Source organism: Rhodnius prolixus, unplaced genomic scaffold (assembly GCF_049639745.1).
Source record: "Rhodnius prolixus isolate KJV_2025 unplaced genomic scaffold, Rpr scaffold_1, whole genome shotgun sequence".
In the NCBI taxonomy this organism is placed as follows: domain Eukaryota; kingdom Metazoa; phylum Arthropoda; class Insecta; order Hemiptera; family Reduviidae; genus Rhodnius; species Rhodnius prolixus.
This window is the reverse complement of record NW_027411581.1, coordinates 61,808,829-61,823,395: the sequence shown is the minus strand read 5'-3', so window position 1 is coordinate 61,823,395 and position 14,567 is coordinate 61,808,829. Positions and strand designations below refer to the sequence as shown.

The 14,567-nt window shown below is 32.3% G+C and overlaps 1 protein-coding gene across 4 annotated transcripts in view; it reads left to right on the top strand.

Annotated features, from left to right (window-relative positions):
- The window catches only part of LOC141446030 (uncharacterized), a 95,928-nt gene that overhangs the window by 44,509 nt on the left and 36,852 nt on the right, over positions 1–14,567 (top strand). For all 4 annotated transcript variants that reach the window (XM_074112370.1, XM_074112369.1, XM_074112372.1 and 1 more), the window contains one exon: positions 9,206–9,349. In XM_074112370.1, coding sequence (XP_073968471.1) covers positions 9,206–9,349 — 144 coding nt within the window. The remainder of the gene's footprint in view (positions 1–9,205; positions 9,350–14,567) is intronic.

Sequence of the window (14,567 nt, the reverse complement as noted above, 5' to 3'; positions counted from 1 at the left end):
ATCAAAGTGTACAAGAGAACAAAATTTCATACGAATACGTGGTTCACAGTGGGAGATATAGAACGGCCATAATTTTACAGAATTTCATGACCCAAAAAATTTTCAACCCTTTATATCTTCTACATTTATAGATCTGAGCACAAAATAACTATAGTTTATAATTGAGAAAAACAAAGTGTACAAAAGTACAAAATTTCATATCTATACGTGCTTCACAGTGGGAGATATAGAACGGCCATAATTTTACAGAATTTCATGACCCAAAAAATATTCAGCCTTTTATATCTTCTACATTTATAGATCTGTGTACAAAATAACTATAGTTTATAATTGAGAAAAACAAAGTGTACAAGAGAACAAAATTTCATATGAATACGTGGTTCACAGTGGGAGATATAGAACGGCCATAATTTTACAGAATTTCATGACCCAAAAAATATTCAGCCTTTTGTATCTTCTACATTTATAGATCTGTGCACAAAATAACTATAGTTTATAATTGAGAAAAACAAAGTGTACAAGAGAACAAAATTTCATACGAATACGTGGTTCACAGTGGGAGATATAGAACGGCCATAATTTTACAGAATTTCATGACCCAAAAAATTTTCAACCCTTTATATCATCTACATTTATAGATCTGTGCACAAAATAACTATAGTCTATAATTGATAAAAACAAAGTGTACAAGAGAACAAAATTTCATACGAAAATGGGGTTACAGTGGGAGATATAGAACGGCCATAATTTTACAGAATTTCATGACCCAAAAAATTTTCAACCCTTTATATCTTCTACCTTTTTAGATCTGAGCACAAAATAACTATAGTTTATAATTGAGAAAAACAAAGTGTACAAGTGTACAAAATTCCATATCAATACGTGGTTCACAGTGGGAGATATAGAACGGCCATAATTTTACAGAATTTCATGACCCAAAAAATTTTCAACCCTTTATATCTTCTACATTTATAGATCTGTGCACAAAATAACTATAGCTTTTAATTGAGAAAAACAAAGTGTACAAGAGAACAAAATTTCATAAGAATACGTGGTTCACAGTGGGAGATATAAAACGGCCATAATTTTACAGAATTTCATGACCCAAAAAATTTTCAACCCTTTATATCTTCTACATTTAAAGATCTGAGCACAAAATAACTATAGTTTATAATTGTGAAAAACAAAGTGTACAAGAGAACAAAATTTCATACGAATACGTGGTTCACAGTGGGAGATATAGAACGGCCATAATTTTACAGAATTTCATGACCCAAAAAATATTCAGCCCTTTATATCTTCTACCTTTTTAGATCTGAGCACAAAATAACTATAGTTTATAATTGAGAAAAACAAAGTGTACAAGAGTACAAAATTTCATACGAATACGTGGTTCACAGTGGGAGATATAGAACGGCCATAATTTTACAGAATTTCATGACCCAAAAAATTTTCAACCCTTTATATCATCTACATTTATAGATCTGTGCACAAAATAACTATAGTTTATAATTGAGAAAAACAAAGTGTACAAGAGAACAAAATTTCATACGAATACGTGGTTCACAGTGGGAGATATAGAACGGCCATAATTTTACAGAATTTCATGACCCAAAAAATTTTCAACCCTTTATATCTTCTACATTTAAAGATCTGAGCACAAAATAACTATAGTTTATAATTGAGGAAAACAAAGTGTACAAAAGTACAAAATTTCATATCTATACGTGCTTCACAGTGGGAGATATAGAACGGCCATAATTTTACAGAATTTCATGACCCAAAAAATTTTCAACCCTTTATATCTTCTTCATTTATAGATCTGTGCACAAAATAACTATAGTTTATAATTGAGAAAAACAAAGTGTACAAGAGAACAATATTTCATACGAATACGTGGTTCACAGTGGGAGATATAGAACGGCCATAATTTTACAGAATTTCATGACCCAAAAAATATTCAGCCCTTTATATCTTCTACATTTATAGATCTGTGCACAAAATAACTATAGTTTATAATTAAGAAAAGCAAAGTGTACAAGAGAACAAAATTTCATACGAATACGTGGTTCACAGTGGGAGATATAGAACGGCTATAATTTTACAGAATTTCATGACCCAAAAAATTTTCAACCCTTTATATCTTCTACATTTATAGATCTGTGCACAAAATAACTATAGTTTATAATTGAGAAAAACAAAGTGTACAAGAGAACAAAATTTCATACGAATACTTGGTTCACAGTGGGAGATATAGAACGGCCATAATTTTACAGAATTTCATGATCCAAAAAATTTTCAACCGTTTATATCTTCTACATTTATAGATCTGAGGACAAAATAACTATAGTTTATAATTGAGAAAAACAAAGTGTACAAGAGAACAAAATTTCATACGAATACGTGGTTCACAGTGGGAGATATAGAACGGCCATAATTTTACAGAATTTCATGACCCAAAAAATTTTCAACTCTTTATATCTTCTACATTTATAGATCTGTGCACAAAATAACTATAGTTTATAATTGAGAAAAACAAAGTGTACAAGAGAACAAAATTTCATACGAATACGTGCTTCACAGTGGGAGATATAGAACGGCCATAATTTTACAGAATTTCATGACCCAAAAAATTTTCAACCCTTTATATCTTCTACATTTATAGATCTGTGCACAAAATAACTATAGTTTATAATTGAGAAAAACAAAGTGTACAAGAGAACAAAATTTCATACGAATACGTGGTTCACAGTGGGAGATGTAGGACGGCCATAATTTTACAGAATTTCATGACCCAAAAATTTTTCAACCCTTTATATCTTTTACATTTATAGATCTGTGCACAAAATAACTATAGTTTATAATTGAGAAAAACAAAGTGTACAAGAGAACAAAATTTCATACGAATACGTGGTTCACAGTGGGAGATATGGCGTCAGAACGGCCATAATTTTACAGAATTTCATGACCCAAAAAATTTTCAACCCTTTATATCTTCTACATTTATAGATCTGTGCACAAAATAACTATAGTTTATAATTGAGAAAAACAAAGTGTACAAGAGAACAAAATTTCATACGAATACGTGCTTCACAGTGGGAGATATAGAACGGCCATAATTTTACAGAATTTCATGACCCAAAAAATTTTCAACCCTTTATATCTTCTACATTTATAGATCTGTGCACAAAATAACTATAGTTTATAATTGAGAAAAACAAAGTGTACAAGAGAACAAAATTTCGTACGAATACGTGGTTCACAGTGGGAGATATAGAACGGCCATAATTTTACAGAATTTCATGACCCAAAAAATTTTCAATCCTTTATATCAGTGGTTCTTAACCTTTTCATAGACGCGGAACACAATTATATGTATATATTTTTCTCGCGGAACACTAACATTAAATAATTTGAAATTCGGTATTTAGCAAGAACTTAAAATTAAATTCAAATTAAAAAAAAAGAACAATTTTTTGTTTTCGTATCTTTCCTAAGTTTCTAAATTTCAATACATTTAAAATTGAAATTTCGCGGAACACTTGGACCATATTCGCGGAACATCGGTTAAGAACCACTGATGTATATCTTCGCCTTTTTTTCACTTCTCCTTTCTTCTGTCCAGACAGGAAATAAGGGTCCTAAGCTCGCTTTGTTCATTGTCTATCATCGTTGTCTTTAATTTCTCTGAAAGCAACAGCAGGGTGATCTCTCTTTGAACCAGAAATAAGTGAATAATCAACAGATGGAGCAAGAAAAATTTATCCAACAAACAAGGGGTATAAAAGAAAATCCACAACAAACACGTTTACATCCTAATCTGTATGAATTTTCTTAATAAACTACTCTATGATTAGTAGAGAGTTCAGTTTATTGTAGGTTCAGTAGGAAAATCTGGGAATGGAAAAGCCAGGAAGTAGGCAGGGGTGGTAAATTGGGATACCGGAATAAATTTGTTAACTATTTGAATAAGTAAGTGCCGTCATCTTGTTGAACTTCATCATCATTATCATTCTAAATTTAATTACGCTATTGCATTTTAGGGGTTTAGAAGGAAGGAATATACTCGTATCTTTAAAGAGAGAAATTTAAGCACGAAGAATTTTATGCTGCAGTTGTAGCCCAGTCAAATTAGTTAAATTTTCAATCATTATCAACGTTTCTTTGTAGATTTCAGCTGTGAAATCCAAGCTCATCTTGGAATTTTTCTGGCGTATTTGACGGAAAATATCTTCATCCAACTACAATTTATATTTCTCCCATAATTCTTTTGGAGTTGAAGGAGAGCAGGCCGGTCAATATGATTGCAAACAATGCATGAATTCTATTTGGATTTGGAATTTTCCCTATTTTCTGAACTACTGCATTCAAAACCAGCCGACCTAATGTGTATAATATCAGCTCGTCATAAAAATACAATGTTCAAAACTGAAATTGTGGGAATTCCATCAAAACTAATGAAGATTTTCTATTTTCCTTTTATTTAAACCCCTACTTGCGAGACTAGCCGATTATGCACGAGTATACATTGTAAACATTGACCTAGTGCCTGTTTCTACCATTGTGTTTTTTTTATTATAATACACGCTTGTCCTAATTCTCAACTGCTGGAAGACGTTGGACCGATCTTATTTAAGAAAGAAGCATCCATCTTGATTGTGATGCACGGTGTACAGACTGCCTATCGTAGTTTCTTTAAAGTGTTAAATATGCCACGTTGTCCGTTGACTCGCTCTTCTCGTTTGCGTCGTTTTCAAATGATTTTCTACTCGCGTTCCATGTGTAAGTAATACGTACACACTTCTGAATAAAGCAGTGTCTACGCAAACACGTCATTTTGACGTAATGTGAAGAACCATAGTCTCTTTGAAAATACATTTATAACTCAGAACGCATCTTTCGTTCTGTTCTATCTATTCCAATCAGAACTGAAGTAAAGAATGGTCAGCTTCGTATTATTATTATTATTATTTTGGGGCTACTTTAATAAAAGTGGTGATAAGTAATAGAAAATTCTTTGATTAGTTATTTTTAATTGATAATATTTTAATTGGAATGTAAAATTTTGAATATTTTAAATACATGCCGTATGTACGTATACGTACATATATATTACATGAATTGCACAGTTTCATGATGAGCAGTGGTGCAGTAATGGATTGGAATACAAACATGTTTTGGTTTGGGGTTGTTGTTGCTCTGGAGCTTTATTCTAAGAGACAAAATAGTCACGATACCAGAAAGCTGGTTTACACAGAGAGACCTCTTGCGGAGCATAACCTCTCTAGGGGCTGTAACATTGCTTTTGTACTAGGCTAGTAAACCAAGGGGATTACCGTCCCCTGGGGTGCCGCTTCCTTCTTGTCCGCTATCTTGTCTCCTGCCTTAGTTTCTCTTTGCTACGGAATATATATGTTATATATACATCCTTTGGTATAACCTTGCTTTTACAAAACCATGATTCAATATAATTTCTTGCTAACAGATTTTTGAAGTTGACTAACTGGGTTAAAGTATTCATTTCCTCTGAGTGCATTCTTATGGAAAGATTTGTTAGTTTAGAGGTTAAATTTTTGATATTACTTTTTCACGATGATTGTTCAATTTAATAATAGAATTCTTTATTCGCTCTACCTGACGTGACAGTTTAAATTTCATAAAAAAGGCATTAATTACAGTTAACTGATCATTAACTAGGTCTTCATTTTGACATTTTAATAAAAATACTAAATTCTGAGAACCTTATTGCTACTTGGTAATTGATGTTACTGTTTTTTGTTTAAAATCTCTGAACAAAAGATGTAGATCATTACTTTATTTTAAATTTGTGGCAAATTACATTCGAAAGCAGAAGTACAGATCTGGGGAACTTCTACCAAATTGTAACCTACTAAATTCTAATAAAAAGCTACAAAGTTTATTTTTAATATTTTCCCTCTTCCAGCAAAGGAAGAAAGAGAGTTCTGGCGCATGACGTCATCAACGTCGGATCCAAATCTTCTCCTCCCGGCATTGTTGGTTGCGGGGGAGGTCAGGTTAATATAAGAAAAAAGGTTTTAAAAATACTCTTAGCTTCGATCCTGCGATCTTTTACTCCAAAGTTAGCAGCTCTAACCACTAGACCATCAGTGTTACTGGAGGAGGGGATTTGGATCCGACGTTGATGACGTCATGCGCCAGAACTCTCTTTCTTCCTCTACTTCTTCCTGGTTCTGGGAAACTGCATCGTTAGGCTCAGTTCATTATAATGTCTAGTTCCACTGACTAACTGTATAAGAGCAGATGATTATATACTCGTATTCAGTGAAATTCCAATTTCAAAGATAAATTTTGTTTTTAAATAGAAATGGCTGTTAACAATGTTTTCTCATGGAGAATGATTGCTGGAACGGTTTAGCTGGTTGAATTTGCTTGACAAAATCAATGTTTAGTTTAATACTTTCTTTGAAATCTATTAGGTCATTTGATTACGTCCAGATTGTGTTTATTAAAGGACATCCTTGTAAAATTCAGTTTCCCATAGAAGATGGAGTTTTAAGTATCTATAATTGTACATTCAATTTTTATTTATAATTTTACTTTAAAGAATATTGTTCATTTCTAGATTTTTTTTTTATTAAGAAAATTATTAATTTAACTTAATTAAAATATGTTATAGTTCGTTTCGCCCAAACTGTGGATATAAATGTGGCTGCAAGTAGATGTAAAAGTGTAGCTGAACTGACATTGTGCTTGTACTATGCCATCTGTAACTGTTGCATACTGCATTGTAATGAATAATTTGTGCATACACGGTCCACATGTTTCTCCAATGTACTTATTGAAGAATTCACCTTCACCGGCTAGAGAATTTAATTGAGTCTGTTCTATATTCATGTTTGGGAGGGAAAGAAACACTTTTTTTAGATTATCATACCAAAATCTTGATAGAATTAAATAGATTTCTGAGCAAAAGGAGCCCTCCCTTAAACTCAAATGCTTACCGCATATAGGGATTCTACTTTTCATTTATTTATTTCTACCTTTAATATAATGATAATCTTTAACAGTTTTTTTTATGTTAACTCGTCACAAAATACAATCAATGGAGGGGCCTATATCATAGTTATAGTGGTGGTTATTGGTTACTTCAGATACATTAACCATTTATATTATAAAAATATAGCATTGATGCATTAATTTTTGATTTGCAATTTTATTAATAATTTTCCGCATAATTTGTTAATATTTTTTCTTAATATCTACATAAGATTAATATTCTTTCTAAATAACACAAAACAATTAATAAAATATGTGAAAATAATGAAAGATTTAGAAAAATAAGGGAAAGTTATTGAACCACCATTGTTCTCATCAGCCATAACTGGTTTTTCATTAGATGGGGCGTGATTGCTCTAGACGTGGGCGTGTCCATCCCACAGCCTGCAACCATTCTACGTTGTGATTGGCTAGCACTTTAAACCTAATAATTTCAATGAAATAATTAATTTAAACATTTTTTTTTAACATTTCTCTTATAGGTATTTGATAAACTTTTGAATTCAGCCAGAAAAAAAAAATTTCCTTTAAAAAGACGATAAATAATATTTCTTTTGGAATAATACTTCATGTTTCACTCAACTATGGTTAACAGAAACAAAAAAAAAAAGTTGAGAATTTGTATTGTTTAATCGTGAAATGGATAAAAGAGAAATGGACATATTGTAGACTTGTTAGCCGCCATTTACTGTAGGCTGTAATCTTACTTTAAACCCCATTCGGTAGAGAACTCAAGTGGTAGTTTCCGTAAACATAAATGTAGCTCCTATAGCTTCCTATTTTTCTGATATTCTCAGTATTTTTTAAGGTTTATAAATTGAATTTGCCCGGAAGGTTTTTTTTTGTTTTTTTTTTAACTTATACAACTTTATGTTAAGGTTGTAACAAGTTAAGGAGAAGAGAAGAAAATTAACCTTTTTTATGAGGAGTAAACTTAGTCATTCTTTTGTATTTCAACCAGAGCAGAGTTTTTTCTTTATTTCACATGAGCAGCACATCAAGTACAACAGTGAATCTCAAATTATTAATTATTTACGTTCTGTTGCTTGTTAGAACATGAATAAGCGTGTGGAGATGGAAAGTGAAGAGAGAAAGACCGCATTTAAAATTTAAATCCATGCCCTGCTTAAGGTTACCTTGAATACAGAAATCTCAGACCCTTGGAAAGCTTTAATTGGCAAACTTTATTAATTCCTAGCCATTATGCACAATGTGTGGTATCGCTCTGTACCTCTCGTTTTATAGTTGGTTCCATTTGCTGGCTGTAATTTATTCCAAACCGGGTTTTCCCTTTTAAGTTACTTATTCCAGTAAACTAAACAAGTTTCTTTGGAGAGTATCATCTTTCGAAAAAAAAAAATTCACTTACAAAAAACTATCGTCGATGATACCACAAATAAAGAGGAAAAACAGCTGAAAAACTTTATTCTAGTGACCTAGGCTGCTGTAGATGTTACGCCTGTTTTCTCTGCATTTCTATAAATTTCTATAAAACAGATACACGGACCATTAATAAAACAGTTTAATTTTAGAGGAAAAATTGTTAACCTCTCTCGAGGTTATAAAGAAACTTTGTTACCTTCGTCACTTGCTAATGGTTGTTTAATTATATCCTCAGTTCCCTCATATGTGCAACAAACCAAGGACGTCATTTAAGACAAGTTTCAAGTGCTTTAATATTAATGGAAGTTGCTCAGACAGTGCTTGTAGTGTTTATTTGGCAGTGTTGATGTTTTTTTTGTTAATTTTCATGAGATTAAAGAGAAAATTGCTAATCACAGACTCCTGCTATCGCTGCTTTAATAAAGTCCCTCAAATTTGGTTTGCGATTAGTCTCAAAAATTGGTGTTTTTGAAAGTGAAAGGCTTGACTGTGGGTATAATATGAAAACCAAGTTGCGAACATCAGCTAGCTCTGCAGACTCGGATCTTATTAATTCTAAACCTTCATTGTATAATATCATTGGGTTGTTAATAGTCAGGAAATTATGCAGGGGACACCGAAATCTCTTCCATATGGTAGCTCACTCCCTTTTTCAGGGATAGTTTTTATATTTAGATTGACCAATTTAATATTAATGTATATTATATTTAATTTAAATTGTATTTTATTTATTATTATGGTTGAATATTATATTTTCTTTTTCTTTTTTTCAAACATGTTACAGGAGCAAATGCCAAATACAAAGTCCAAACTTCCCGGGAATGTATCCTAGAAATGTCACATGCCATTATCATATTTGGCAAAAAACTGTGCCAACGTGCAAACACGCTATGATCGGCATTAAAGATAACTATGTGAGATTAAGAAGGTAAGTTCAATTTGCAATTCATTTGCATAATTTATATTTAAAGTTCTCAAAAGTTTTGAGAAGTATTTTATGATTAATCATATTTACAGATAATATGTTCAATTTTAATTATAAAATAAATAAATTTTAAATTCTGAATTTTGGTGGGGGGGGGGGGATGGCCCAAAAGAACTAGAACCCCTAAAACTCCTTTTTAAAGTACCAATTAAAAGAGAACAGTTCTACTTCTTTCTTCTTCTTGCTTGGCACTACAGTCCATGAAGGGACTTTGGCCGCCTCAACACCTCGCTCTTGGGCCGCTCTTCTCCATCCAACACCCAATTCGTTTAGATCCTGCTCAACATTGTCGAGACATCTCACCCGGGGCCTCTCTCTCCTTCTAGCCCCTCCAGGATGTCCAAGAAATAGTTTCTTGGCTATACTTACCGCCCCCATTCGTTCCAAGTGACCCAACCATAGAACAGTTCTACTTCAAACATAATTTAAGCTGTAGAAAATGATCTCTAAACTACTAATTCTGAGAGCTTGTTAAGCCTAATAATGTATCTCCGCCCAAAATCTTAACCTGAAAACTTAATTTAGTCTTTAAAATAGAATAATTTTGGTACAGAAAAATTGTTTTTACATTTTCTACCTGTTTTTTTATCACATAAAAAAAATGCTTTCACTGCTTTTCCTATTCTAGAAAATCTAAACGTAATACGTTTGAATTGGAAATTCATTTTTCTCAAATTTGACGCAGTCGCAGTCCATCTCTAAAACTATGATAGTAGAAAGTTAAAAGAAATAGGGGACAGGAAAAATATAAAAAAGTATTACCTTCGTTCTTGCTCGTTTCCAAAGCTATGGAAGGAAGATTGATGTGAACAAGTTATTTTAAAAAGAACTTTAAAATGACGTGCTATTATTGTTATACAAAAGCGAGAACTTGTTCGACAAACTACTATTAAATAGGTTGTTACATAACAAGTTGGGGGAAAAAAATATATATATATATGAAAAAGTTAAATATGTGAGTGTAGTAGTGTTGTTTGAACATGCAAAGCACTTATATAGTGAGAAAAGGAAATTTAAAGGTGTATATTAGTGAAAAATTACATTTATGACTTCAGTTGTTCGCGTCAACGTGTGCGTGATTTTGCTGCGTGAAAATGCTTTCACAAAGAGAAAAATTAACGTTGAACGTATGCTTCATCACTTTTTCCTCTCGTTCTTCAACCTCTAATCGCTCGCCATCTGAACCCAAATTGCTAATTTAAACTTTAATATTAAGTTTCTTTTTATTTTAAGTAAAAAAAAGTTAAGTGGTTTATTTATACCTTTATTCTTTTCATTAATTATTATACCCTATTATCATTACGTTCCCTCGGGAGATTATTACACATGCTTGCATTTTAAATGAATATATTAACAATAAAGTCTCTCTCTTCCACAAAATTAATTAATTTTATAATTAATTAGAACATGAAGAACATAATGTATGGCTGTAAAACATGTTTAATGGCCTGAATATTAAAAAATTAATGCATAGTTGATAAGTATTGTCGTAAAAACTCCACAAATTTTAATATTCATAAAATTAATGCACATAAAATTAAAATTTACATGCAATACATTAATGTTGTGCTTTCCAATTGAATAATTAATTTTACAACTTTACATTTCGTGCGTATAGTTTTTTTTTTTTTTTTTTTTTTTTTAATCCTGAACCCTTATTTATCTTTTTTAATTTGTTGTTGTGTGGTACCGTCACGCGCTCTTGCTTGTAGTATTACAGCAGCAATATTACTTGTCAGCTATTTTGCAAATTATCAGTTTCTGAATCCCTGTAACTCTTCTTAGTTGCAAGGCTATTTCCCTGTAGCTAACTTTATTCTCTTATCATCTTTTGTCCCTCAACAAACTATAAGGTTACTGTAGTTCATTTCAACGTTTAGCCCGGATTTGCGTTTAAATAATTTGTTTGGTATTCTGTCTCCTGTTTTTCGACTTGAGTCTATCTTGATTTTGACTTCTTATCTTCTCCCTAATATTGGCTTTTTCAAGCGTCTGGCAGCATTTCTCGTCACAGAAACCCTCAGGAGAGGAGAACTGGCAAGTTTGGGTGGACCACTCCGCTGAATCTGAACAACTCTTCCCCAAAAGTACTTATATTCACGACGATTTTCTGCTAAACCTTAATCACCTAGGAAGGGTTGGAATTCTCCGAAAGGAAGCACCGCGTGCCTTGGAGGCTCCATTTTGGACATGTCATTCCTATCCATTCATCCTTCGATAAGGTTCGTATGACCCTTGGATTGGGCATGGTTGAGAGAGAGAGAGAGAGAGAGAGAGAGAGAGAGAGAGAGAGAGAGAGAGTCTGGGATTACTTGCTCTTGATTAAGAGCCATACGCTCCTATTCCTCTCCCAAACAGCCTCTCCAGACATTCTGAGAATGACTTTCTTCAGCTATTTCTCGGCAAGACGGAGAGTTTTGAAATTGAGGAATGCCTCAATCCTGGCAAAGGAACATTTGATTGGGTGCAGTATCACGACGGGGTAGAGTTCAGATTTTGCCCTCTCCAGTTAGTCGAAGTACCTTTCTGTTTATTTCGAGTTCAAGAATGGCTTTCAATTAAACACCATGTCAATATAAAGAAATCTATAAATCAATGGAGCTCGACGCCATATCCATATCGTACTAGAGAATATGTGATATAATTTGAAACTTTGTTGGTATTCATCCACTTGTTCTAGTACCGAAAACATAATCTTTACTGTTCAGTTACTGTCCTCAATATTTTATCAAACTGTCCCAAATAGGTTGATACCGCTGTAATGGTCGCTTTCATTACTATCATCAGCAAAAGATATTAAAGAACATTGCGGAAAAGAAAGCAAGAATTTTTGGTTGCATTATACTGCAATATATTATGCTGAGTACAGAATAGAATTGCAGAGAATAAAGTAGAATGCAAGTAAGGCTCCAAATGAAAATGCTGTCTCCTCCTCGTATATGTCCTATATTCAGCCATTATCTTGTTGCACGTACCAGATATGACTGTCTTATTGAAACATCTCCAAATGTCTTTTCATAACCTATTTCATATACAGCTATGTCGTGTTTGTTCATGTTCAATTGTTTTAATAAATAATAAAGGAAAATTTTAATAATTTTATTTGATAATTTTCTGGTCTTTTTCATTTTCAGTTAGACATTAAATAATAATCAATAATTTTTATGGTCTCACCAATTCTTTTTATTGTTATTTTTTTAATTCTGATTTTACCAAAAAGGTGTACAGAAGGCGATGCATACACAAATCCTTTTATAAACAAATAATACAAGATAAAAATTAAACAAAACTTAAATAAAGAAAATAATAAATTACATAATGTAAAAATAATCATAACAAATAAAAATTAACCTTCTAAATTAAATTGTAACCTAAATATTTTAGCATTACATTATAACTTATATTAGTCATTAAGCATGGATGAGCGCAACATGACTACATTTATGATATAATTGTAAATATTTAAACAGTCGGATTTCGATTGCAGTGACAGTAAATGAAATAGTTATTCCTTTCTGCTAATTGTGGTTGGGATAGATAGTTGAGGAAGATACTTTATTCTCATGCATTCATAAAGCGGACAGGTAATAAACAAATGAAATAAATCTTCATTTTCAAGGAGGCTGCAAAGAGTACAGAGCTGGATAGGATTTATTAAATAGGCTATTGCTTTGTGAACGATTTTAATGGAGAAATCACTGCAAGTTCTAAGTTGAAACAATATGCTAGTTATAGGAAATGGTAGAGAAAGTAGAAGATAATTTTGAACATCCGAAGTATTTAAAGGAATATTTCTGTAATAAAATGCTATAATTTGAGGAGTATAGTCTGGCTACGACAGCGTTGTGTAAATTGGCTTCATACGATGACAAAATTGTATTTAGATTTTTACGGATTACATAAGGATTCTGCAGTTCCCAAAGATGGTTGTAACCAACATTTATAAAAAATTCTTTTATTTGGGTTAACCAGTTGAACTTAATATTATTGGACGTTAAAGAGTCGAGATGTAATAGTCGTGTCATAACAAATAAATCTTTTTATTATTGCAGAATAAAAATTTACTTTTACAAGATTCTAATACGTATAGCATAAATTTTTCTTACGTGAATATTCTTTTTAATGAAATTTATTCAACTCGAGTGGTCTTGTTATCAAGTAAATCTTTTAAAGCAAATTATTTACAATTTTATCATTAAAAACTTGTTATTGGTTCAAATATAAATGATTGGAGATTAATTTGGCGACAGGTATTCCCATTTAGAGAAGGTGATAAGTTGTAAATAGAAGAAGAACATGGAAGGGGAAGCTCGTATTGGCAAGGGGAGGAGGGGTATTGCCGGACGGTGGAAGTAACTCGGCAGGATATTACACTTTACTCGCTGCCTGACAAAGTGGCGAAGAGTATCTATCTATATAGAGGGAAATTGTGAATTTACCAGGACGACGGGTCTGTTGGTAAGTGCCAAGTTAGCGCAGAGAGAGAGAGTAGGGTCCAGAGATATGTGTGACGTAATGAGGCTCCCTTCAACCTTCCCTGCCGAACTACCAGCCCTCATCAATCCTCCTTCTCTTACCGGTATCAATAAAATATTTGTATCAAGCGACATGTCCGGTTTTTTTCTCGGAATAAGGGAAACTTGATTTCATAGTATTCCATACATATATACACTCATAAACATCGCTGCTATACACATTTAATGGTCTAACAGACTTCTGAAATACAGAAAACCCCTTCTTTCGTAGTTGATTTTATATTCATGCATTTTTTTATTTTTGTCACAAATATCTTACCTTTTTGGTCAACAAAATAAAGTTTTATTTCTGTTCCAGCATACAGACAAATTATTTTACATAAAATAATTTTGTTTACTTAGCTCATCTTTGATCTTTTTTTTTTACCGCTACAAAAAAAACAAACAAACAAAAAATAAAGTTCTTTTTAAAAAAACGAAACAGTCAAAATAGTGTTTTAGCATCAAGAAGTTTTGAATCCGCCGAATATTGAAAGTTATTTTTACAATTGAAGGCCTGTCATCAACATCTGAAATTATTGGCCCGAGAATCTTTTTTTTTAGTGTAATGCCGACATCCGGACATTCTACTGTGTGTAACACTTTCCGTCAGCAGTTCCTTCTTTTTCTTCTTCTTAACTGGCGCT